Below are 26,007 nucleotides of genomic sequence, written 5' to 3'. Positions count from 1 at the left end.
TCTAGAATTAGGGTTTCAGCAATTAGGGTTTTTGGCAGAAATTAGGGTTAGGGTTTTCTGCTCTCGGACAACCACGGCATCACTTTGTGACACTTCTTCTGTTGCTTGTTCTTCTTAGGGTTTAGGCCCCTCGGCCGGTAGCTCCGTTCTTCTATAGGTCGACATGTCAGCAGTTTGTTACATCTCCCCTTCTTGAAAGAGAGTAATGGTCCGCGATTACAGCATATCTGCAAAACAACTCAAGTTAGTTCAAAAATTTCCGAGGGTCATTCCGAGGGACAATCAGTTTGCTCTTTTTATTAAGGAGTTAGCTTCTCCTTTCTGCTCTTTTGATCAAGGAGTTAGCTTCTCCTTTCGTCCAGATCGGAACTCTTGATATTCCGGCATAGTAAAATTAGCCATCACACCCAGACCGTACTGATCTTCCACGGGTGTCTTGATGCACTAAAATTACATACCCAGGCAATCTCATCCAATTAGGAATATTCAGTAATTGACACATCAGAATGCAACACAAATGCTCACATATGCATGTTACAAGACACAACAAACAGCGTCGCTGAGCACTCTCCCGAGACAAACGGTCTGCGTATGAAGCTACTCAACGACTACCTCGTCACTCCCCCCGCAAATAACCTAAAAAGGTCCGGGCCATGAGCTCAGAGGACTGTACAACCAAACGCTCCCCAGACCTCAGTATGCGTCGCTTGGAGGTTCAAGCATACAACCAAACTCTCCCTAGGCATCGGCCTGCGTCGTTCGGAGGTTTTCTAGCATACAATGAAACGCTCCCCAAGCATCGGCCTGCGTCGTTTCGAGGTTCAAACAATACCAAAACAGTATTTCTCACTTCTCCACCTGGGAGTAAAAATCACCAATCAATAAAACCAGTATTGAAACTAGAGTCAAACATTTCAAATCGGCACCAAAACAGGTTCAAAACAGATATCATCCATTTCAAACAGATTCCAAACAGGATCACCAAACAAGATCGAACAGAACTCAAACTTAAAAAGCAATCTCGACATTAGTCGAGCTCGAAAAGTCGATTGACTTTCCATCTTGAAACGTGCACCAAAAATTAGGATTAGGTTCCTTCCATGAGGTCGTAGCATGGTCCATCAGCTCTTGGACAAACAATGTTTCTTTAGCGGTGATGGTAGTCCCAAGAGATAGCAATCACACCGAACCTCCAAGGTCATGTGATCGTGAAGAGACATCTATTGGGAGATGTCGAGAAACTTCAAGTCATAATCTGCTAGGGTTTCCATGGCAAGCATTTCAGGATACCCCACTCTGCCAGAAGTTGCACTCCGAAGGAAGATGTCAGAAACCATATAACTTCGAGCAAAAATTTTCTTGAAAGCTTGCCAAGTACTTGGAGTATGCTGCTTGGTAGCTGTAGACATCAACATCTGCATGGCACTGCTTCTGAGAAAAAAAAAACAGTGACTTGAAACAAATCTGGATCCTTCTCTTGCAAGTGATCTTAATTGGCTTATGCCCTATAAGACACTGCAGTGAAGACGGGAGCGCGCCCGGTGCACGATGAATTAAGGGTGGGAGTCGCTAATAAGCCCGGGTTGGAGGGCGAAGATACCTCGAATAAAATTCCAATAGCTCTGTCTGCTCTTTTGTAGGACCGGTATGCTTTCAGAAAAGCACACGATTGATGCTCTGATACCACTGTCACAAGGCGGGCATCACGTGCCAATAGAAAAGAACAGACTGAATAGACTTTTAGCACTTCAATAAGAACTGAACCGAAAGAGAGAGACGACACGCGACACGGAGTGGCGGAATTCCACCCCAGAGGGTATTGGCCCCAAACCTTGGCGCCCCTTTCGGTATTTCTTTATATTGCATCATCATAGTACAAGCCGGTAATCCAGACTCTGCACCTTCTTGAGGAAGCATGCCAGAGAATGAGCCCTAGCCTCATATTTAAAGGCCCTTGGCCTAAAAAGCAGTTTACATGAAAAGCTTTCAAAATCAAAAGCTTCTGGTCCAAAAAGCAATGCCAAAAGCTGCCAACATAAATCATTGAAATCCGTACAGCCTGCCAGCGCAATTTTCGGAAATCAGCCACGCTGTTGCAGTCTTAGGGTTAGGGTTTCCAGAATTAGGGTTTGCAAGTTTTAGGGTTAGCGTTTTCAGAATTAGGGTTTCAGCAGTTAGGGTTTTTGGAATTAGGGTTTCAGTAATTAGGGTTTTTGGCAGAAATTAGGGTTAGGGTTTTTTGCTCTTGGACAACCACGGCATCACTTTGTGACACTTCTTCTGTTGCTTGTTCTTATTAGGGTTTAGGCTCCTCGGCCGGTAGCTCCGTTCTTCAATAGGTCGACACGATCAGCAGTTTATTACACCCGTCCTCTATTCTTTCTTTTCTGCTTCTGATTGAGAGAGTGAGAAAACTACTCTCTGAGTATTGAGAGGATTTTCCCTTTTCTGTGAGATTTTGAGAAGCTCTCGGAAGCGAGAGTCTATCTTTCACAAAACTCAATGGAAGCTCTCGAAAATGAGTCTACCTTCCGCTAATTGTGTCCGTTTATGCATAATCATTCTTGCAATAAAAACAAGGGAGAAACACGCAAAATGCATGCACACATGCTTGCTGTAATTTTTTGCACATAACCTGAAAATGTTACCTGAGCACGTTCCAATGTTGAAATGGAGATCTTTTTTGTGATGGAATTGCACCAAACTTTGTGTATGCGTAGTGTAGGTAGAAAAGAAGTATATTCTATGAGTACTTTGCTGAAATTCACCCTAAAAGAGATGATTAGGGATTGAAAACAGAGAATTTACAACCACCACACTCTACGGAGAGAGTGCGTGCTGCAACTTCTCGCGACGAATCTTCACCAAAAGCTGGCTATGGCTATGAGAACCCTTGTTCTAGACAATGGGAGCACTAGGCCATCGCATATGTCGCAAGGGGCTGCTCTCAAGCTTCCATGGAGGCCTCCAATGCTAGAGCACACTCACAATAGGAGCACTGCCAACCTGAGAAGTAGGGAAGGGGGTGCTCTTATCAAGCTAGCCAGAGAGGGGGACGCTAGGAGAAGAGAGGATGAGAATGAGAGTGAGAGTCACTTTACATTGGTAAGTGTGCCAAGTGGCACACTTTCTTAATAACTTTAAAACCATTCAACTTTCACATTTAAAAATTCCTAAGCTATTAATGAAATGTGCAAATTAATGCACAACTGCACACATGGATGCAACTAATGAAATGTTAGCTGCTTCCCAACACAATGCCGTACCGGCACTGCTGTTACATTACCTGTTCGCACTTGTCCGGCCATTTGGTCTGGCACAAACCATTTTAAATATTTTAATTGACTTATCCTAAGGCCTTAAAAAAAATGCAAGCCTGAAGATTACTGTCCTAAGGACCCCATCTCATTCCTGTGCTTGCACTAACGCGCGTAATTTTCTGAGCCTCAAATCTGAGGGTACTATCTACCCGTTCATTAAAGACCCGATTTCCCAATCACTAGGGCTTCAAGGTATTTTTTGCTAGGGTCTCCCTGAGGTGCTCTGGCCGAAATTTGGGCGCACTTGAGACCCTAGAACTGCTAGTTCTATTCTGATGTGCACACAACTAATTAGATAATTATTTTCTTGTAAATAAATTATCTATTTACAAAGTCTGACATTGCATCCCTCTTGGTTCTAAACAGTGGACCTCAACTTTAGAGCGTCAACATAACTGTGCAAGATGTCTGGGTAGTCCTTGAGATCGGACTCAGTCATCCACTTTGCATCTAAAGGGGTGTAATTCTTGAACTTGGTCAAATACTTTCGATGTAGGCTCCAGGACTTTAGTTGTCTCTCAGAGTGATGTATTATCTGTTCAGGATGAAGGATTTCCTTAGTCTCTTCGAATTTTGGAGGATCTTCTTATACTGGCGCCACTGGAGGAGGTTCAACATATGGTCGGGAGAGACCTACATGAAAAGCATTATGGATGCGCCAATGAGAGGGCAAATCCAATCTAAAAGTCACTTTATTGACTTTATTAGTAATCTTGAAAGGGCCGTAAAATCTATGGGGAAGTTTAACAACTTTCCCTTTTCCAATCCGTTTTTTCAATCTAGCTTTCTCAAACTTAAGTAGGACATATGGGCCTTTCTTAAGATTGAATTTCCTTCTGTGCTCGTCTACTTTTCTTTGTTGCTGCTCTTGAGTACGAAGAATCTCTTGCTTTACTTGTTGGTAGACAGTATCAATATTGCGCAAAGATGTTTTCTTTGGTAACCATAATAGGAAGTAAGAGTGGCTTCCCATAAATAATTTTGAAGGGAGCTTTACCAGTTGAGGAATGTATGGTATTATTATCGCAAACTCGACTAACGGTAAGTACTCTTCCCATCCGGATTGTCTTCCGAAACATAGCACTTGAGGAGGTCCAAAACAGTGGCATTAGCGATTTCGCTTTGACCATCTGTTTGAGGATGATAAGCTGACGAAAAATCAAGCTTAGTTTCCAAGTTCTCGAACAATGCTTGCCAAAATAGACTAGTCATGCGAGGATCTCTATCATGGACAATAGTTTTTGGCAATCCATGGTGTTTAAAAATATGAGCTAGAAATATTCTAGCCATGTGATCAGCTTTGATCGTTTTCTTAACTGGAAGGAAATGTGCTTGCTTATTGAATCTGTCTACTATAGTCCAGATTGCATCGTTTCCATTCTTGGATCGAGGAAGATCCGTAATAAAATCCACCCATGGCGTGTTAGGTACAGGGAGTGGCTGAAGCTTGCCATAAACTTTATGTGTCATATTTCACTTTTTGGTATATTATACACTCGCGTACATAATTTTTCAATGTTCGCTCGGAGTGTTGGCCAAAAGGAAAATCTTTCGAGGGCACTAGTGGTAGCAGCAATTCCTCGATGCCCGGCATAAGGACAATTATGTGCTTCATCCATCACCTTCTGTCATAAGGGTTGAGCTATGCATATTGCTTGTTGACGATATAGTGGACTATCCCTAATGGAATAATGTGGCCTTGAGTGACCAGCTTGAAGTTCTGCCCAAATTGTAGCGAAGTCTGGATCTTGAGGATACATCTCACTGAGAGATTCTAGTTCCTCATGATAAATTGTTGTCATTGCATTGATCGTTGGACTCCTGGAGAGAGCATCTGCAACCGCATTCTTTGCTCCAAAAATGTGTAAAATCCGAAATGGAACATTGAAAGAAAGTTGGCCCATCTCATCTACTTTTCTGATAACTTTCTCTGTGTGAGAAAGTAGCGAAGACTTTGATGATCTGTCTTGATTATAAAATCAACTCATAACAGATAATGTTTCCAAATGGAAAGAGCATGAATTATTGCCATTAGCTCTTTCTCATAAATGGAAGCATGCAGCTCTGCACCTTTAATGCACTGACTTTCGTAGGCTATGGGGTGACGCTCTTGGTTCAAAACTGCTCCTACACAATCTCCAGATGCATCGCAGTACTCTCGAAAGGTTTGCGAAGATCAGGGACGGCGAGAACAGGACCATGACTAAGGAGCTACTTAAACTTTTCAAAAGCTTGTTTTTGTCTAGGTCCCCAATAAAAGGGAATCCGCTTTTTTGTCAGATCATGGAGAGGACCCGCTATGGCGGCAAAGGCTCGAATGAAATGTCGATAATAGGAACAAAGGCCGAGAAAACTTCGTACGTCATGTACTATAGTTGGCGTAGGCCATTCTACAAATGCTTGAATCTTATCAGGGTCCATTCTCACCTGGTTGTGAGATACTATATGCCCAAGTAGTGAATTTCTTTTAGAAAGAACTCACTCTTCTTAGCATTCACAAATAATTTGTATTTACGTAATTCTTCAAACACTAATGCGAGATGCTTATAGTGTTCTTCTGTCTCTGAGAAGATTAAGACGTCATCGAAGAAAACTCCTGTAAATCTTCTATATGAGTTAAAGATTCTATCCATCATTCTGTTGAATGTGGCTGGTGCATTAGTGAGTCCAAAAGGCATCACTAAGAATTCATACAACCCGAAGGTTGTTCTAAGTGAAGTCTTATGCACATCCCGAGGAGCTATGCGGATTTGATGATACCCGCTCTTCAAGTATATACGATTAAAGAAACTTGCTCCTTGTTACTTATCAAGAGTGTCATCAATCCGAGGGATTGGGAATCGATTCTTGATTGTGATCTTGTTTAAAGATCTATAGCCTATGCACATGCGGAATGTGCCATCCTTTTTTTGTACTAGCAAGACAAGTGAACAATATGGAGAAGTACTAGGGCTTATTAAACCCTTCTCCAAAACTTCGTTAACCTACTTGAGGATTTCCTCGTGCTGCATTAGACTAACTCGATAAGGGGGCTGATTTGGAGGAGAACTTCTTGGGATCAAATCAATTGTATGATTCTCAGGTTGAGAAGGTGGAAGTTCATTTGGAAGTTCATCTGCAAAACAATCTCCAAAACTTTCTAATAACTTAATTCTTTTTTGCTTTAGAGAGGAAGAAAGTTGTGAAGCAGACACATCTCTCTCTCTCTCTCTCTTGCAAAAATTAAGTACGTTGAAACACACTTTTCATTACTTTCTTGATCGCAATGTGATTGGCGATGGGGGTACGCTAATCACCTGCATCCGCAAGTACAAGATATTGCTTTCCTTTATGATCAAAGGATAAAGTTTTTTGAACACAGTCAAGAATGGGATGTAACAAACTTGGGTACCCCAAGTCTAGATTCTGTGGCGACACGAGAGAGAATCACTTAAAATACTTCACAACTTTAAAATCACCGTTCAATTTAGTCGACACGGCCTGGCATAGTTCCGTGCCTAGAGACTGGTGCCCCTTTCGGTATTTCTTTTATATTAATCTTTTAGCAAAGTACAACTCCCGCAGGGTCCTTTGCTCTCAGAATTTGCGTCCAGATGCTCTGAAGAGTGAGGCTCTGAGGGCTCTTTTATTCTTACAAGGGATGCCAAAAGCAGAGCCCCCAAGAGCAATTAAACTCAAAAGTAACTACTCCCTTAAAGCAATTTGTTCCAAAAGCAACTGGTCCCGAAAATCTGCCTAGAAAAGCACCAGTGCGATTTTGAAATTCCGTACAGCTGTCAGCGCAAAAAACGGGCCTGTCCGTACAGAACTGCCACGTCAGCATGTCTGCGGAATTTTCGAGGGTCCGTACTACTGCCACGTCAGCGTGTATGTATTTGGGCAGAAATGCCACATCATCAATTTGTGACATACCCCCCTCTTGAAAGAATTGTAATCGCCCTCGATTACACTTGCAAAACAGACATAGGCCATAAACTGTCTTAGTAGACACTGACTGTTAGTACCGACGCACTAGACACAACAAATCTAGCACATGTACAAAGACGACAGTCACATCACTGCACATGACATCACAGGACATCACATGACAATCAATCACAGAAACGTTCGCCTCAAGCACTTTCGTGTGTGAGAAATTTTTCGCCTCAAGCACTGTCGTGTGCGAGAATTCTTTTCCGGAGATCCCAATCCATCATTAAGTTCATAATGAACAAAGTGGTCTAGTCATTCATTCCATTGAATCAGTCGTGATTCATGATTCATTATCAGGTTCATTCGGGAGCTATCAGTGCTCCAAAATCATCATCATCTCATTCTTAATTCTGTTATTGTTTACAAATAGCAGGTTCCCTTAGTTTCATTCAAAATTCATGATACTTATCGTTGTCAGGTTCATTCTGGAGCTGTCAGTGTTCCGAATTTGTCATCCATTATCATCGATTTCTTGTGTTATCTGCACGCATCTAGCAAGTTCTTCCAAAGGACATTAATGTCATACATAAATCAAATTCATCTTCGAAATTTTCTATTTCAAAGTTCTTCACACTTAGTTCATATTGAACACAGTGTTTCAATCATCTAGTCATCTCATCCGTCCAGAAGTCTTGATGCACCTAGATCCCTGTGTAGCCATCTCATCCCGTAGGAACTCTTGATGTGCTCACCACAGCATCTAGTCATCTCATTCATATGGGAATCTTGACGCACTAGAATCATTCAACATGCGTCACCATTCTTTCAAATTCATCATTGTGATCTCGAATCGAAAAGATATCTGATTCATTCTTGAGCTGTCTCACTCTCGATCTCACCATCTCATCCTTGATTTCATCTGCAAAACAGGCAAGGAGATGGCTCACCTCGTTGCAAAAGAGTGGATGTCCAGCTCCATGCTTCCCTATCCATAGAGATGCGAGTTCCTCGCTCCTGTTTCTGGTTATCTGTCACAAACAACTAGATTGTCAGTACATCAGTATCTTTTTCAGTGTCCTTTCCAGTATTGGGTTCATCTTTTGGTCAACAGTTCTGTTCCAGCTCTTCTTGGGAGTAAAGCTTGCACTTTTTTTCTACACTCGTCTGTCCTTTCAGCTTTCGTCTCGTCCTGAGAGGGGAATCAATGGCGTCATGCCATATGGAGTAAATCTTATCAATTGGGTAATTCTTCAAGTGTTTCGCAAATCTCGGGTCTCTGAGTACTTACATGAATCTTTTCACACATATGCCAATCTGCAGTTGACGTTTGTACTCCATTCTGGCAAACTTGTCCCAAAATTGCCCAAATCTTCATTCTTTTTCTTCAGTTCTCGTGCCGGATCTTCAACTTTTCTTTGCCTTCCCACGAAGAGGTGTTATCTCCATCAGATTTCTTCACGAGAACCCATGTGTAGTATGGGGTCGGAGCACGAAGATTCTTCAATATAAATGTACAAAGTGCCCAAGTGCCCATGTCTGCTCTTTGATAGGATCGGTATGATTTGAGCAATTTTAACTCGCTGTCCAGCAGGCTGCATAGGGCTATTTTGAAACCCTAGGGCTCTGATACCAGTTGAAAGCGCGAAGCAGAGGGTACCGGTACATGCGCGTCGCGATGTAGTGCAGGATTGGGGCAAGAAGCAGGAGACGCAGTGCAACAGAGAGGAAGCGCCAGGGATCGAAGCAGGGAGAGAGAGAGAGAGCTCATGTTTTTGGGGAAAACTCAATAATCCAGTTTTGGGTTTTTCCACTTTTATTATAAGTGACTTAAAAAAAATGTGTTCAGGTTCAATATTGAACCTCGACAAAAGTATAAAAATGTACAAAAAGGGGTTATTTAGGCCTTCAACCCAACAACCTCCCACTTAAAGGCATAAATGACGCCTTTAAGTTAACCAACTTCCACCAGCTGTATGCAATGCTCATGTTGAGCCTTAGCAAGACTCTTGGTGAGAACATCTGCAGGGTTATCCTGTGTATGGATCTTAGTCAAGGTGACTAGAACATCCTCCAATACCTAACGTATGAAGTGGTACCGCATATCTATGTGTTTGGTACGCGCATGAAACATGGCATTTTTGGCTAGATAGATAGCACTCTGGCTATCACAACCCAACACGGGTGTATGAGCAGTATGCCAAGTTCTTTTGCAAGTCTGCCCAACCAAATGGCCTCCTTTGAAGCCTCTGTGGCTGAAATATATTCAGCCTCAGTAGTACTCAGTGCCACAATTTTCTGCAACCTAGAACACCAAGAGACTGCAACACCAACAATGGAAAATACATATCCACTAGTAGATTTCTTGGTATCCATGTCACCTGCCATGTCTGCATCACAATATCCCTGCAACTTTAAGTCACTTTTTCCATAACAAATACACTTTGATTGTGTATCTTTCAAATATCTCAAAATGCATTTGACAGCTTCCCAATGTGCTTTGCCAGGATTCGACATGTATTGACTAACAACTCCCACTACATAAGCAATGTCAGGACGAGTGTGAACCATAGCATACATAAGAGAACCACAAGCTGATGCATGTGGGATTCCCTTCATTGCTTTCAATGCCACCTCATCCTTGGGACAATCTGCTTTGCTAAGCTTAGTGTATGGAGATAAAGGTACTCCAAGAGGCTTAGCATCAGCCATATTAAACCTGTCAAGTACTTTTGCAATGTACCTTTCTTGAGATAAAAACAAGAATTTCAGCTTTCAATCTCTTTTAATACGCATGCCCAAAATATGCTCTGCATCACCTAAATCCTTCATAGCAAATGCTGAATTTAGCTTACTTTCAGATCATCAAGACTAGTCTTATGTTTCCCGGCAAGCAGCATGTCATCAACATAGAGAACAAGAATGATCGGACTACCATCTTCATCCCTTTTCGTATACAAACAATGATCTGCATGGTTGCGTTTAAAGCCTTGAGACAACATAAAAGTTTCAAACCATACAGAGCCCTTTTCAGCTTGCATACAAGTTCCTCGCGTGTAGGAACTACAAAACCTTCAGGTTGTTTCATGTATATGTCCTCTTCAATGTCACCATGCAAAAACGTTGTCTTTACATCCATTTGATTCAAATCAAGCACCGCAACAAGAGCAAAAAGGACATGTAAAGTTGTAAGCTTTACAACAGGAGAAAAGATTTCTTGAAAATCAATTCCTTCTCTCTGTGCATATCCTTTTGCAACCAATCTTGCCTTGTACTCGGGTTTTTCATCCACAATCTTAATCTTGTATACCCATTTGTTAGGAAGAGCCTTTCTCCCTTTAGGCAATGACACAAAATCCCAAGTATCATTTGCATACAAGGATTTCATCTCCTCTTGCATTGCAAGCCCCCACTTATTGCTTGACTCACATGATTTGGCCTCTTTACATGTAAGAGGTTCACCCTCATTTTTCAACATTACATAATCCAAAGAGGGGTTAAATCTCTGCGGTTGCCTTCTCAAACGAATTGACCTGCATACCCAATGATCTACATTCTTAGGCAACGGTTCTACATGATAAGGCAACTCATTTTTCAACTCTATCATGCTGCTGAAAATCATTTTCAGCCAATTCAGGTGGCTGTCCATCCTCATTAGGAGCATCAATATCATGTCCTACCTCTTCTGGCTCAAGGTTAACCGGCTGATTATCAATTTCAACTTGTGGTAATGCATCATGAGGCTCTTTTTCAACATCAATGGGTGGCATGGAAGGCTGAAATTTGATTGTTTTCTTGTCAGCATCAGATTTTGTAGCATGCTTAAGCAATTTAGTCTCATTGAACACTACATCTTGGCTGCGTATTACCTTTTTAAACTATGGTAACCACACTCTATAGCCCATTTCACCTTCTTCCCCATAACCTAAGAAGACTCCTTTAATGGACTTCATATCAAGCTTTGTTCTCAAGTCATTGCGTACATGAACGAAAGCTTCGCAGCCAAATACTCTCAAATGATCATAAAGAGGTAGGTTTGCCAGACCAAACCTCCTCTGGAATGTCATTTTTCAACGTTCTATTAGGAGAGTGATTGCAAATATGAACTGCAGTTTTTCAATGCCTCCCCCCAAAACTCTTGGGAAAGATTAGCGATGGACAACATGCAACGCACTTCTCGCATAAAGTACGATTATACCTCTCAGCCACACCATTAGAAGACGGATTATAAGGGGTTGTTGTCACAAAGTGATGACGTGGCTACTGACAACAGAAACCCTAATTTTTGCCAAAAACCCTAAAAATCCTGCAAACCCTAATTTCCGCCAAAAACCCTTTGCAAAAACCCTAATTTTTGGAAACTCTAACTGCTGGTTGAAACCCTAAAATGGTTGCAAACCCTAAAATCAGGCGGCCATGCCACGTGGCAGCAATGTTTCTGGAAATTGCGGAGGTGGGGAAAAAAGCAACCAGTGACGCTATTATTGCTTTTTTTTTTTGGCTACGCTTTGAGAGAAAGAGAGAGAAAGAAAGAACTTGCTTTATTTTTGCTCTCATTGAGAGAGAGAGAGAAACTGCTTTTGATTTTAAGCTTTTGGGGCTCTGCTTTTGGGCATCCCTTGTAATCTATGTATTACGGTTTAGGGCTCACTTCTCAGAGCATCTGGACGCAGAGTCTGAGAGTGAAACCCTAACCGCTCTTTGTACTTTGACATTGATTTAATACATAAAGAAATACCGAAAGAGGCGCTAGTCTTTGGGGCCAATATCTCTAGGCAGGGAACTCCGCCGGGCCAGTGCAAATCTATTGTGATTTGTGAATTGTTTTGAAGTGGTTATTTGGTGCTGTCGTGATTGATTCTTGACTTGGAGTGTCCAAGTCTGTTACAGTGGTATCAGAGCACGGCCGATTTCTCTTCTACAAGAAATCCGATCGCCAATTTTTTTCTGCGGCACCTATGGCTTCACGCAAGGATCAGTCATCTCCCTCTGCATCTGGAGATGCCTGCAGGGATCACAACGAAGATTCCGAGAAAGAGTATGGCCCGCCTTGGCCTACTCAGGCGGAGCAAAGAGAGATAAAGCGTCATCAATTGATCGGCGATGCAATAAAGACGATGCTCAGTTTTGCGAAGGATCCGAAATTGGCAAAATATATGAGCGAAACTTCTTTTCAAGAAGTGCATGCGCAGTGGTAGGAAACCACTACACCCCTGAAACCCGCTCTCAAGAAACCTTCTGATCACAAACAATATTCAAAGAAGGAATTACAAGAGGTGGTTGATGCACGGATTGCTTAGCTTTTTGACGTGCAAAAGAAGGCCAAAAAGCACGGCCAAAAGCAAAAGAAAGGCACTGACTTCCCGGGATATTTGGGTCGTCAGTTGACTTTTGACAAGGCAAAGAAACAGAAGAAATGTGTTCGATTTGAAGGAGTACCCAGTTCTTATTATTATTCTTCTTCTTCTTCTTCTTTTGATAGTTCTTCTAGCTCTTTAGATTCGAGCGAAGAAGACAGAAAAGGTAAAACGCGAAGCAAGAAACAAAGCTTTGGAAAGGGCAAGAAAAAGGCAAAGAAAGCTAAATCTCGCCCAGAGATTGACAGTCTACTGAGGACTCGTCTACAGACACCTCAGTTTCCGATGACGGAAACTTTTATGCGAACAAAAAGAATTTTTACAAAGCCAACCAGTATGACTTTCTCAAAGATAAAAGCAAGAAAGTTCGAGAGTTAGGAAGGTGGGCACTCGATCAAGTTTGATACTTTTTGAGGATACTTAGATGCTTCGAAGGCTTTGTCTTTTATACAACAGTTTGACATCGCTTTCGCGGGAGAACGCTATTCAGAGCACTCCAAGATTCGGAGAGCTGCCTCTTACTCTAAGTGGAATGCTCGTACTTGGTGGTCCATGCTTCTTTTAAACAACACTGCGCCAGTTAAATGGCTGAAATTTAGGAAGCTTCTTATTTCTTCTTGGTTGACGCAAGAATATGAACGAGATATACGAGCTGCTTGGAACCATCTTCGGATGACCAAGGATGCACGACCTAAGCTTACTCCTCAGGAGAGAGCTCGCTTCATCAGGGAGGGGAAGTGCTTTGGATCCGGGGAACATGGACATATCTTCGTGAAGTGCCCTAAAAAGGCACAAAAAGAACAGAATGATAAGGACGACGATGACCGACAGGCTTGAGAGCTCGAGAGCAGCTGAGGAATGTGGCAGAAAAGGCAAGATGAAAACAGGACTGGTTCCAGATTGTGTGGGTACCGATCCCAACACCATGGACGAGAGTACAAAACTTTGCTGACCTTGGGGCAAAGTGAAAGATCAAGAGGCCCTGATCTTCTTTGATGGAGCAGCCAAGGCCAATTTCATTTCACCGGAATTGGCGGCGCGGCTTGAGATCACTCCCGATCGGATGGGACCACTTGCGGAGGCAGTTCTAGTGGCACCCGGCAGGGACGTAGCCATTACACTTGTCATTGGTACACTTCGGTTGCATTGTCAGGGGTATTTGGGGCATGAGGACTTTTTCATAATGCCTTTGGAGGGTTGTGATGTTCTCTTAGGGATTCCCTGGTACCACAAGAACAACGCCGTGGTCGATTATCGGGCGAGAAAAGCGACTTTGACTACAGAAAAGGGCAGAACAATTGTACTTGATATTAAACTGAAGGGCGAGTCTGTCCCTATTGTATCGGCTTCGACCATTTCAAAATTAATGAAATCCAATCTGTTTGTTTACTCGATCTTTATGAAAGAATTGAGCGATAAGGATAGGACAAATATGTCTAAACTTGATAAAGAACGCCAAGTTTTTATCCACTCTCACGCCGATTGCTTCTCAGAGGGCCTACCAAGAGAGTTACTGCCTGCTGGTCCTGAAGATCATACCACGATCTGATCCCTGTAAGCGCACCACCGAACCGGCTACCTTACCGTGTGAGCCAAGCACTGAATGAAGAGATTATGAACCAAGAGAAAGATCTCTTGGAAAAGGGTCTTGTCCAGCCTAGTACTTCACCGTATTGCTCTCCAGTGTTGTTGGTTTTGAAGAACGACGGATCTTGGAGGATGTGCATTGATTATAGAGCTCTCAACAAAATCACCATCAAGAACAGATTTTCGATTCCTAGGATCGATGGTATACTCGACAGGTTATAGGGATCCTCGTGCTTTAGCAAGATTGACTTGAAGAGTGGATATCATCAGATCCGAATCGCGCCGGGAGACGTCTACAAGACAGCTTTTCGGACGACTTTTGGGTTCTTTGAGTTTTTGGTGATGCCTTTTGGCTTAACCAATGCTCTTGCGACATTTAACCGGATGATGGACATGATTTTTCCAGAGTACAGGCTATTTGTTGGCACTTTCTTTGACGACATTATTGTTTTCTCCAAGAATGAGGTAGAACACAGAGATCATTCGCTTCAGGTCTTTCAGGCATTACGAGATCACAAGTTAGTGATTAATGCCAAGAAAAGTGAATTTTTCCTACCAGAGATACACTTTTTTGGGACACATTGTCTCAACAGCTGGAGTGCAAATGGACCCGGCCAAGATAGAGACTATATGTGATTGGCCCGATTTGAAGAATATCCATGAAATGAGAAGCTTCTTGGGACTGTGTTCGTACTACAAGCGGTTCATATGAAAGTTTGCTGAGGTTGCTTTCCCTTTGCATGTCTTGACACAGAAAGGAGTCCCTTTCTCGTGGGGATCCACTGAGGTGACTGCCTTTCGGACATTGAAAGAGAAATTGACTACGGGACCAATTTTGACTTTGCCAGACTTGCAGAAGTTATTCGAAGTATATTGTGATGCTTGTGGTCGTAGTCTGGGTGCGGTCTTGATGCAAGAAGGCCATGTCATTGCTTACGAGAGCCGATTGTTCTTTACGCCGGAGATGACATCACAGATCTATGAGAAAGAGCTGTTGGCGGTTATCCATGCTCTTACTCAGTGGTGGCATTACCTACTCGGAGCGGATTTTACTGTCTTTACAGACCATCAGAGTTTGCGCTACTTCTTGTCACAAAAGCAGCTTTCGGAAAAGCAGATCTGGTGGGCGAACATCTTGTCACAGTTTCACTTCCAGATTGTCCATGTGCAGGGACAAAAGAATGTGGTGGTAGATGCTTTGTCTCAGAAGCCGTTGGTTCTGGCTATTTCCGCGATACATCATAGGAGCTTCGAGGATATGGTCGATCAGTATGCCACAGACACAGATTTTGCAGATATTTTCACACGGATACGGGATGGGGAGACAATAGCTGGATACTCCCTTCGGGAAGGCTACTTGATGAGAAAGACTATGTTGTGCATTACACAGCCGTTGAGGGAAAAGGTTATGACTGAATGGCATTGTCCACCTTTTATGGGTCACCGCGGCATTGCTACCACCATGAAGGGGGTAGAGAGATACTTCTTTTGGCCGAGACTCAAAAAGGATGTGGAAGAGTTTGTGCGCAGTTGCTTAGTATGCCAGAAGGTCAAGTTTGACAGGCATAAAGCACAGGGATTGTCATAGCCTTTGCCCATACCCACCTGCCCTTGGGAAAGTATTGCAATGGATTTCATTTTTGATTTCCCGAGAACACAAAGTGATCACGATGGTATCTGAACTGTTATTGACAGATTTAGCAAACAGGCTCATTTCATTCCAGTGAGAAAACAGTCAAGCCGGATCACTTAGCGAGATTGTTTGTGGCCCAGATCTTCAGATGACATGGCATGCTTGAGACGATGTCTCCGACAGAGACCTCAGATTTACGAGTTTGTTTTGGAAGGCAATTTGGGAGAACATTGGCACGCGGTTGCAGTTCTCGTCATTGTTCCACCCGTAGACTGATGGGCAATTTGAGATTGCAAATTCAGTGGTTTTAGATTTATTGAAGTCTTATATCTCTGATCAGAAGACTCAATGGGAAAGGTACTTACCTTTGGTGGAATTTGCCTACGATAACACAATATATCGACGGGGAAGGCTCCATTTGAGATTGTTGAAGGTGCTGCGAAGGTTCCACCCTTCCTAAGCACGAAAGATAAGATCTTTGAAGCGAATGAATATACGCGAGATTTGGATACGGCTTTTGCCAAGGTTCGCGAGACTTTGCAGAAGTCTCAAGAACGACAGAAGAAGGCAACGGATCGCCATCGTGGCGATTTGAAATTGAAGGAGGATGATTGGGTGCTCTTACGTTTTGAGAAGACACGCCTAAGAAAGGAAAAAAAAAAGTAGAGGCTTTTTCCAAAGCTCAGTATGCGATACTATGGACCTTTCCAGATCATTGAAAAGATAAATGCTGTCTCCTTCCGATTGAAACTGCAAGATACTTGGAGGATTCACAATGTATTCCATGTGAGTCTCTTGAAACCTTTTAAGGGTGATGTGCTTGATGATGGGGAGCCTAATGAGCAACTCGAAGTGGAAGAAAATGAGGAGATCCTTGTTCCTGAACAGATTTTTGCACATAAGGATATGAAGACTAAAGGTAAAGTCCGAAGGCGGTTCTTGGTTAAGTTCAAGAACTATCCTGCATTGGATGCGAAGTGGATGGAGGAGGAGGACCTAGCAGATACTCCTCAGATTGTGAAACTTTACCTCGATGCTTTTGGTTTAGCATAGTCTATTCCAAACGAAACCCAGAATTCAGCTTGGTCGGACATCTGGTGCAATGGGATGCACAAGAGGGGAGTCACTCCGCTCCTTTGTCAACAGATGCCTTGATTTAGATACTAGAGTCACTGATGTCTCTTTGAGCTTTAGGGATACTGAAAGCTAACAGTATTCTGCTGTATGACTTTAATGAAATGGAATTCCTGATTATGATAGTGATTTGTTCTTGACTTGTCTTAAGTGCAGGAACTAATAGACAAAATGATTGCAGCATTTTGGTCTGATTGATCTCGAATAGACATGATTGTAATAGGGGTTAGTCAATCGGACATCGATGGGGTCCCGATTGGACCTAGATGCGATTGCTAGCTACATTGCCGATAAATCATGGTCTAAGATCCGAATGAATGTTGAATGTCATGTGATGTCCTGTGATCTCGTGTGATGTGACTATCGATTTGGTACATGTGCTAGATGTGTGTTCGTAGTACGTAGGTACTAACAGTCAGTGTCTGCTAAGACGGTTTATGGCTTTTGTCGGTTTTGTAGGCGTAATTGCGGTCGATTACAATGCTTTCAAGAGGGGGGTATGTCACAAATTGAGGACGTGGTTACCGACTGCAGAAACCCTAATTTCTGCCAGAAACCCTAAAAATCCTGCAAACCCTAATTTTTGGAAACCCTAACTGCTGGCTGAAAACCTAAAATGGCTGGAAACCCTAAAATCAGGCGGCCATGCCACATGGCAGCAGTTTTCCGAAATTGCAGAGGTGGGGAAAAAAGCAGCCAGCGATGCTATTATTGCTTTTTTTTTGGCTACGCTTTGAGAGAAAGAGAGAACTTGCTTTATTTTTGCTCTCATTGAGAGAGAGAGAGAGAAACTGCTTTTGATTTTAAGCTTTTGGGACTCTGCTTTTGGCCATCCCTTGTAATCTATATATTCAATGTTTAGGGCTCACTTCTTAGAGCATCTGGACGCAAAGTCTGAGAGTGAAACCCTAACCGCTCTTTGTACTTTGACATTGATTTAATACATAAGGAAATACTGAAAGGGGCGCCAGTCTTTGGAGCCAATATCTCTAGGCATGGAACTCCGCCGGGCTAGTGCAAATCTATTGTGATCAGTGAATTGTTTTGAAGTGGTTATTAGGTGCTTTCACGATTACTTGGAGTGTCCAAGTCTGTTACAGCTGTCAACTCCCTTTTAATCCCATTTTCATCACAAAAACGCTGAAATTCAGTAGGTACATACTCTCCTCCATTATCAGATATGAGATATTTAAGCTTAGTACTCTTTTGCGTAGTGACAAAAGCATGAAACTTCTTAAAAGCATTAAAAGTCTCACTCTTACTTTTCAAAAAATGCACCCATCCTTTCCTAGTACAATCATCAATAAATGTAACAAAATACAATGCACCACCAAAAGACTTAACAGGCATAGTGCATACATCGGAGTGAATAAGATCAAGAGGATTAGCTTTGCAAGAGACACCTGAGTAATAAGAAGATTTCTTTTGCTTTCCATAAAGACAATTGTTACAAAAATCCAAGTTTTTGCCTTTTACATGAACCCTCTTTAGAGAGGAAAGCACATCAATACCCTTTTGGCTCATATGGCCAAGTCTCTTATGCCACAATTCCGTGTGTGAAGCAACTTCAGCAACAGCAAGAAACTTGCCAGGCAAAGCTTTGCATCGAAGATAGTACAAAGTACCTCTTTTAGATCCTTTTGCAACAAGCATAGAGCCCTTAAGCAACTTCCATGAACCCCCAGCAAAAATGGTCGTATAACCATGTGCATCCAATTGGCCAACAGATAGCAGACTTTTCTTAATGCCTGGTACAAACCTGACATCATTCAACACAAGCTCTTGATCATTGTTTCGAGCCAAACGCATAGTACCCATTCTCTCAATATTGCAAGCAAAATTATCACCGATGTACACCTTGCCATGATTGTGTGCAGCATATGTAGCAAAACACTCCAAAGATGGAGTCACATGGAATGAAGCACCAGAATCCACTATCCAAGACGGGGATAGGCCATCATTAGCACTAAGCAATGCATCAATGACATCTTTCCTCGAGATAAGTATGTCTTCTGCATTAGCTATCACCAAATCTGAGGGGCATGAAGCCGCAACCAAAATTTCCTCAACGTTTGACAACTCCTCAATGACCACACTAGAGGATACATTTGCACTCTCAGCATACCTGGAGGAATCACCTTCTGATTTTCCCCCTTTCTTCTCATCTTTCTTCTCCTTATCTTGCGTTTCCTTCTTCCTTTCCTGCTCTTTTCTTGAAATACTTGCAATCGGGTTTTTGTGTCCCTTTCTACCACATTGATAACAAGTGACATCCTTATCTTTTGTCTTGCTCTTACTTCTATTTTGAGTCTTGCTGCCCGCATCACGCTTTTGATTTCTACCTCTTGCATTGTAGGCAAAACTGCCACCTTCCCCACTAGACTTGCGTCCAATCTCTTCATTGAGAATAGACCCTCTCACATCGTCATACGTGAGGGTGGGACTGTTGCTCAAGGAGACAACCATAGTTTCCCAAGTATTTGGCAGTGTCATAAGCAAGAAAATAGCTATCAGCTTATCATCGAATTGCTGAAGTCCACTGTCCTGCAATTAACTCAACACCCCTGTAAAAGCACTCAAATGCTCAAAAGCTGATTTCGAGTCATCAAGCTGCATATTCACCAACTTTCGTATCAAATGCACCTGGTTCAGAGGCGTGGTGTTTTCATAATTGAACTTTAGCTTTTGTCATATTGCATAAGCAGAGTCCAAATGCTTGATGTCCGTCAAAATGTCATCATTGATAGCCATTTTGATGTAGGCCATAGCCTTCTTATTTAACCTGGCCCACTCTGCGTCAGACAAACCTTGCGGCTTATTCTCTTCCAATGCATCTTCACAATCCAAAAAGAAAAGGATACCTTGCATGCGTTCTTGCCAAAGATCGAAGCCTTGACCATTGAACTGTTTGGTCAGATGTGGAAGAGGAAGAAGCCATTTTAAATTCACCACAAGTGTGTATACCAGAGAGATGCAATAGGCTGAAAATTTCAGCAAATAGTAGCAACCACAAGACTTTGCATACGATAGACCACAATTTCTTTACATGAAACTGTCCAAATCTGAAATTTCAGCTGAAAAGTGCAATTTCAAGCACATGTACTCAGATTTTCACTCAATTTGTCGCGACAAACATCAATACATGTGATCCCACAACTTTGGTACACCTGCAAATTGTTGTTTTGACCTGTAATAACTTGTAAATCACCTGTTTTGACCTGAAAACAGCCTGTTTTGGATTGTTTTGGTCACGTGTTCGACTCCAAAAGCAAGGGGCTTCGCGATGGAAGCGAAATTGATCGCGAGAGAGCAATTTTAACTCGTTGTTCAGCAGACTGTGCAGGGTTGTTTTGAAACCGTAGGGCTCTGATACCAATTGAAAGCGCGAAGCAGAGGGTACTGGTAGGTGCGTGTCGCGATGTAGTGCAGGATTGGGGCAAGAAGCAGGAGGTGTAGTGCAGCAGAGAGGAGGCAATAGGGATAAAGCTTCCGCTTTTTTTCTGCACTCGTCTGTCCTTTCAGCTTTCGTCTCGTCTTGAGAGGGGAATCAATGGCCTCATGCCATCTGGAGTAAATCTTATCAATCGGGTAATTCTTCAGGTGTTTTGCAAATCTCGGGTCTCTGGAGTACTTCATCAATCTTTTCACACATATGCCAATCTGCAGTTGATGTTTGTACTCAGTTCTGGCAAACTCGTCCGAAAAAAATTGCCCAAATCTTCATTGTTTGCTTCAGTTCCCGTGCCGGATCTTCAACTTTTGTTTGCCTTCCCACGAAGAGGTGTTATCTCCATCAGATTTCTTCACGAGAACCCATGTGTAATCTGGGGTCGGAGCACGAAGATTCTTCAATATAAATGTACAAAGTGCCCAAGTGCCCATGTCTGCTCTTTGATAGGACTGGTATGCTTTGAGAAAAGCACACGCCTGACGCTCGGATACCAGTGTAACAAACTTGGGCATCCCAAGTTTAGATTCTGTCGCGACACGAGAGAATCACTTAAAATACTTCACAACTTCAAAATCACCGTTCAATTTGGTCGACACGACCGGCGTAGTTATGTGTCCAGAGAGATTGGCCCCAAAGATTGGCGCCCCTTTCGGTATTTCTTTTATATTAATCTTTGAGCAAAGTACAACTCTCGCAGGGTCGTCTGCTCTCAGACTCTATGTCGAGATGCTTTGAAGAGTGAGGCTCTGAGGGCTCTTTTATTCTTACAAGGGATGCCAAAAGCAGTGCCCCCCAAAAGCAATTAAACTCGAAAGTAACTAGTCCCTTAAAGCAATTTGTTCCAAAAGCAACTGATTCCAAAAATCTACCCAAAAAAGCACTAGCACGATTTGCGGAATTCCGTGCAGCTGTCAGCGCCAAACGTGGGCTTGTCCGTACGGAACTGCCACGTCAGCATATCAGCAGAATTTTCGGGGGTCCGTATTGCTGCCACGTTAGCTTGTATGTGTTTTGGTAAGAAAGACTCTTGATCTTTGTAGTTGTCGACCTTTTAATTTAGTTTCCCTATGATGATTGGAGTAGATTTGGAGTTCTGCCCTTTGAAAGTCCAGATTGTGCTTGAGTAGAAACTCCAAAACGGTTGGGCTGTATATTCAGGTCATCAGCTAGCTTTGTAGAGATGAAATTGTCTGTACTGCCAGGATCAAACAGAATAAGAGCCCGTTGGTTGTTGATGCTACCGCATGCTTTGAGAAGAGCTCTTTCTTTTCGATCCTTGGTTGTATTCCCTTGTAGATCTGGGAGTGCATTGGAAGAAGGTGGTTGCGGGGTTTTGGTAGGGCAATTACCCTTCATATGTCCAATTTGTCCACACTTGAAGCATCTTCCTTCGCTGATGTAGGTTCTCAATTCAGCAGGAGAGAGATATCTCCCTTTTTGGGCTGATTTGGCTTTGCTTCTGCATCGGAGGTGGTTCTTTTCTTCTTTTGAGAAGAAGAAGTAGAGGTAGGCTGTTCATGGAGAGCCTTTTGCTTGGCATGATAGGTGCTTTGCTCCATCTTCCTAGGAGTACCCTTATCATGTATTCCATAAGTATCTGCAAGTTACCTCGAGGATAAAGCTTCATAGCCTTTCGCAAGGCTTCATGCAATCCTGCTTCAAACTTTCACATCTTCTCCGAATCTTCAATCTTTTTGAATGGGATGACTTTCAAGAGAACGTCCCAAAACCTATTCACATAGCATGGAATATTTTCGTTCTCTTTACTTCTTCCTCATAGTCTGGAGGAAGGAATTGTCCATAGAACAACTCCTTGAAAGCAGTCCAATCTTGGGGTTTGTGTTTTTCTAGAATTACAGTTAACCACCAACTGCTGGCGGTGCCTTTCAAGTACATACTGACATGGCGAAGCGTGGACCTTTCTTTAAAGTTCCCTTCTGCAAATGCAACTTCAAATTGGCGGATGAAAGCCAAAGCTTTGTCATTATCACGTTGTCCATTGTAGGTGTCAAATTTTACATCTTTGTCACGTGACTTGAATGTTTTCTGCTTGTGGTGCTTCCTCTTATGGTGCTTCTTCTTTCTATGCTTAGACTCCTTGTGGACATGAGTCCTTTTCCTTGAATGCACTTTCTGCTGCGACGGATCGTCAAGAAACATGTCATTGTGTCATCCAGATTCTTCATGAAAGAAAATTGAGGAGAATCAAGAGGATCTTGCTCTTGAACCTTTGGATTAAACCGCACATGACATTCTGGAGGTTTCCTCTCGCTCTCGTGCGTGCGGGAGGTTCCAATTAAAGGATCTTTCTTTGGTTCTTGCGTCTTTGTGTTCTGCGGGATTTCTCTCGACCCCGTCGGCACTTTCTCCTTCCCTTTCTCAAGGGTATGGAGAATCTTCTGGACTTCTGGATGGGAGAGAGCTTTTTGCAACTCTGCCACCTGTTGTTGAAGGATAGAGAACTGTATCTCACGTCCTTCCATTTCTGCAGTTTGCCAAGATTCGTCAATCCCGAAAAAAAGAGAGAGATGACCTTGCTCTGATACCACTGTCACAAAAAAATACGGAAGCGTAAATTGACTTTTAATTGTACTTCAAATACTCAAGAGAATGGGGGAGAGAGAGAGAGAAAGCTTGACACTTCATTGGGGACCAGAAGATGGGCTGGTCCGCCCCCATAAATAGATTATCTTTATTACTAAGGGAGCATCTTTACAAGCACAGGAACGGGGCAAAAGCCTGTTCTCTATTTGTTCTTTTCTGCTTCTGACTGAGAGTGTGAGAAAACTACTCTCTGAGTATTGAGAGGAGTTTCCCTCTACTGTGAGATTTTGGGAAGCTCTCGGGAGCGAGAGTCTTATCTTCCACAAAAATCAACGGAAGCTGTCGAAAATGAGTCTACCTTTCGCTAGCTGTGTCCCTTTATGCACAATCATTCCTGCAATAAAAACAAGGGAGAAACACGCAAAATGCACGCACATATGCTTGCTGTAATTTTCTGCACATAACTTGAAAAAGATATTTTTCGCAATGGAGTCATAGCAAACTTTGTGTACGCCGGTGGCTGTAAATTCTCTTTTAGGCTGAAATTCACCCTAAAAGAGATGATTAGGGGTTGAAAATAGAGAATTTACAGCCACCACACTCTACGGAGAGAGTGCGTGGTGCAACTTCTCGCGACGAATCTTCACCAAAAGCTGGCTATGGCTATGAGAACCCTTGTTCTAGACAATGGGAGCACGAGGCCACCACATATGTTGCAAGGGGCTGCTCTCAAGCCCTCATGGAGGGCTCCAATGCGTAGAGCACACTCACAGTAGGGGGGGGTAGGAGCACCGCCAACCTGAGAAGTGGGGAAGGGGGTGCTCTTATCAAGCTAGCCAGAGAGGGGGACGCTAGGAGAAGAGAGAGGATGAGAATGAGAGTGAGAGAGTCACTTTGCATTGGTAAGTGTGCCAAGTGGCACAATAACTTTTAAACCATTCAACTTTCACATTTAAAAATTCCTAAGCTATTAATGAAATGTGCAAATTAACTCACAACTGCACACATGGATGCAACTAATGAAATGTTAGCTGCTTCCCAGCACAATGCCGTACCGGCACTGCTCTGGCATTACTTGTTCGCACTTGTCCAGCCATTTGGTCCGGCACAAACCATTTAAAATATTTTAATTGACTTACCCTAAGGCCTTAAAAATAATGCAAGCCTTAAGATTAGTGTCCTAAGGACCTCATCTCATACTTGTGCTTGCACTGACGTGCGTAATTTTCTGAGCCTCAAATTTGAGGCTACTATCTACCCCTTCATTGAAGACCCGATTTCCCAATCACTAGGGCTTCATGGTATTTTCTGCTAGCGTCTCCCTCCCAAATTTGGGCGCACGTGAGGCCCTAGAAGTGCTAGTTCTATTATGATGTGAACACAACTAATTAGATAATTATTTTCTCGTAAATAAATTAATTATTTACAAAGTCTGACATTGTTATAGTTGTCTTTCTACATGTCTAGTACATGACATTGTTATCTACTTATTTGCACAGGAGATTTTACTTTCAATCAATGCTTTTGTATACCTTTACTATTGCTTTGTGTGCGTCCTATATCTATACATTTCGATTTTTCAATGGTACACATTCATATGTATGGAAGAGGCCATTCTAACCAACCAATGCAATGTTTTTGCAGAAATCAGACTTTGGGATGTTGCCTACAGGTGATTTTTGACCTTGCTTTTTGTTAGTAAGCCAGCAGAGTTTATATGGGATTCCAAGTTCTAACAATCTTCACCATTGTATTTGTAGGCGTATGAGCTGCGCAATGGTTGGACACAAGGGTGCTATTAGAGGCCTTACCATATCAAGTAATGGTGAGCGCTTATTGTCATGTGGGGATGACTGCACGTAAGTCTCTCTCTTTCGGCATTGAACATGCTTTTGTCTATAGCATAGAGGGGGGTTGCAATTCTATAAGAGGAGATCAGAAAGTTAAGGAGGTTTACAATCAAACAGGGGACGATTGCTGGAAGTATAGAACTGGGTTTTGATGGAGCGCACACCTATAATGTGTTTGGTTGTCTTGTGATGTGCTGCTTATTTTAGCTCTGAATGACAAATACCATGGCCCAAGCATATCAAAAGAATAGAAACCAAGCAAATATGCATTTGCATCTAAAAATTATAATTGCAAATTGACACAGATGGGCTTACATACTGTATACCAAGGGTGTATCTCTGTATTAGGCACATGTTTCTGGGCAATGACACGAATGCTTGGTCTAGCACTTGAGACAAACCTTGAAGCTGTTCACATTGTGTGGTGCCTCATATTTCAGTATTTTTTTGGCATGCTTCCTTATTCAGAAGAGGTTCTGGTTCTTATAATGGACTTATTATATGTTCCTTCTGCAGGGTAAGATTATGGCAGATTCCTGATAAAGGGATTGGCAATTTCCAAGCAAATGGTTCTAGCGCCCAACAGGTCAGCTGCAAGTCCTATATGTTTCTACTTACTCAGGCATAAGAATGTGAAAAATTGGTTTTGAATCTTATTCTTTTACTTACAAATGTTTTCTTTCGTTGTTTTTTCTGCCAGTCAATTGCTTGCTACGTTGGTAAAAATGCTTTCAGGTTTGTGATCTTTGTTTCATACTTATTTTGTTGAGTATATTGTTGCTCATTAGTGAATTTAATATCTTCATTCTTATATCCTGTCATTGCAAGAGTAGTACTTGGTAGTTTTGTGTGCTGGCATACCATGAATGTCCTAGTATGCTAAGTGTAGCTAGGAGCACCAAGGTGGGAACAGTCCCAGTTGACTTTGGTAATAGGACCTCACTGCAGACTGGAATAAAGAATAGTTTCAGATTTCTCGGCTATTGTTGGGGTTGCTAGGCTGGCCATTGCAGAGCATCTATCTTGGATCTTCTTTGAGGGATCTGCATCCTCCTGATGGATACCTCAACAATTATGGTCATTGTGGCCCCCATCAACATTAAATGCTTAGGTTATTATGCTTTATTTGCAGAGTGTTAACTGCTGAGTTTTTAATTGGAAACCAGAAGAGCTCAATTTATGATACATGGGATTGGATATAGTAGCACGATGTTTTTTTTTA

The 26,007-nt window shown here is 42.5% G+C and overlaps 1 protein-coding gene across 2 annotated transcripts in view; it reads left to right on the top strand.

Annotated features, from left to right (window-relative positions):
- Window positions 1-26,007, top strand: part of LOC147431451 (WD repeat and SOF domain-containing protein 1) — a 127,341-nt gene that overhangs the window by 47,740 nt on the left and 53,594 nt on the right. For both annotated transcript variants that reach the window (XM_086494046.1, XM_086494045.1), the window contains exons 4-7: window positions 24,580-24,607; window positions 24,696-24,794; window positions 25,302-25,371; window positions 25,486-25,520. In XM_086494046.1, the coding sequence (XP_086350172.1) occupies window positions 24,580-24,607; window positions 24,696-24,794; window positions 25,302-25,371; window positions 25,486-25,520 (232 nt within the window). The remainder of the gene's footprint in view (window positions 1-24,579; window positions 24,608-24,695; window positions 24,795-25,301; window positions 25,372-25,485; window positions 25,521-26,007) is intronic.

The sequence above is a fragment of the Adiantum capillus-veneris genome, chromosome 21 (genome assembly GCF_014529385.1).
Source record: "Adiantum capillus-veneris isolate H3 chromosome 21, ASM1452938v2, whole genome shotgun sequence".
NCBI classification, from domain to species: Eukaryota; Viridiplantae; Streptophyta; class Polypodiopsida; order Polypodiales; family Pteridaceae; genus Adiantum; species Adiantum capillus-veneris.
The sequence above is the reverse complement of the archived record's forward strand: the minus strand, read 5'-3'. Positions and strand labels throughout refer to the sequence as shown.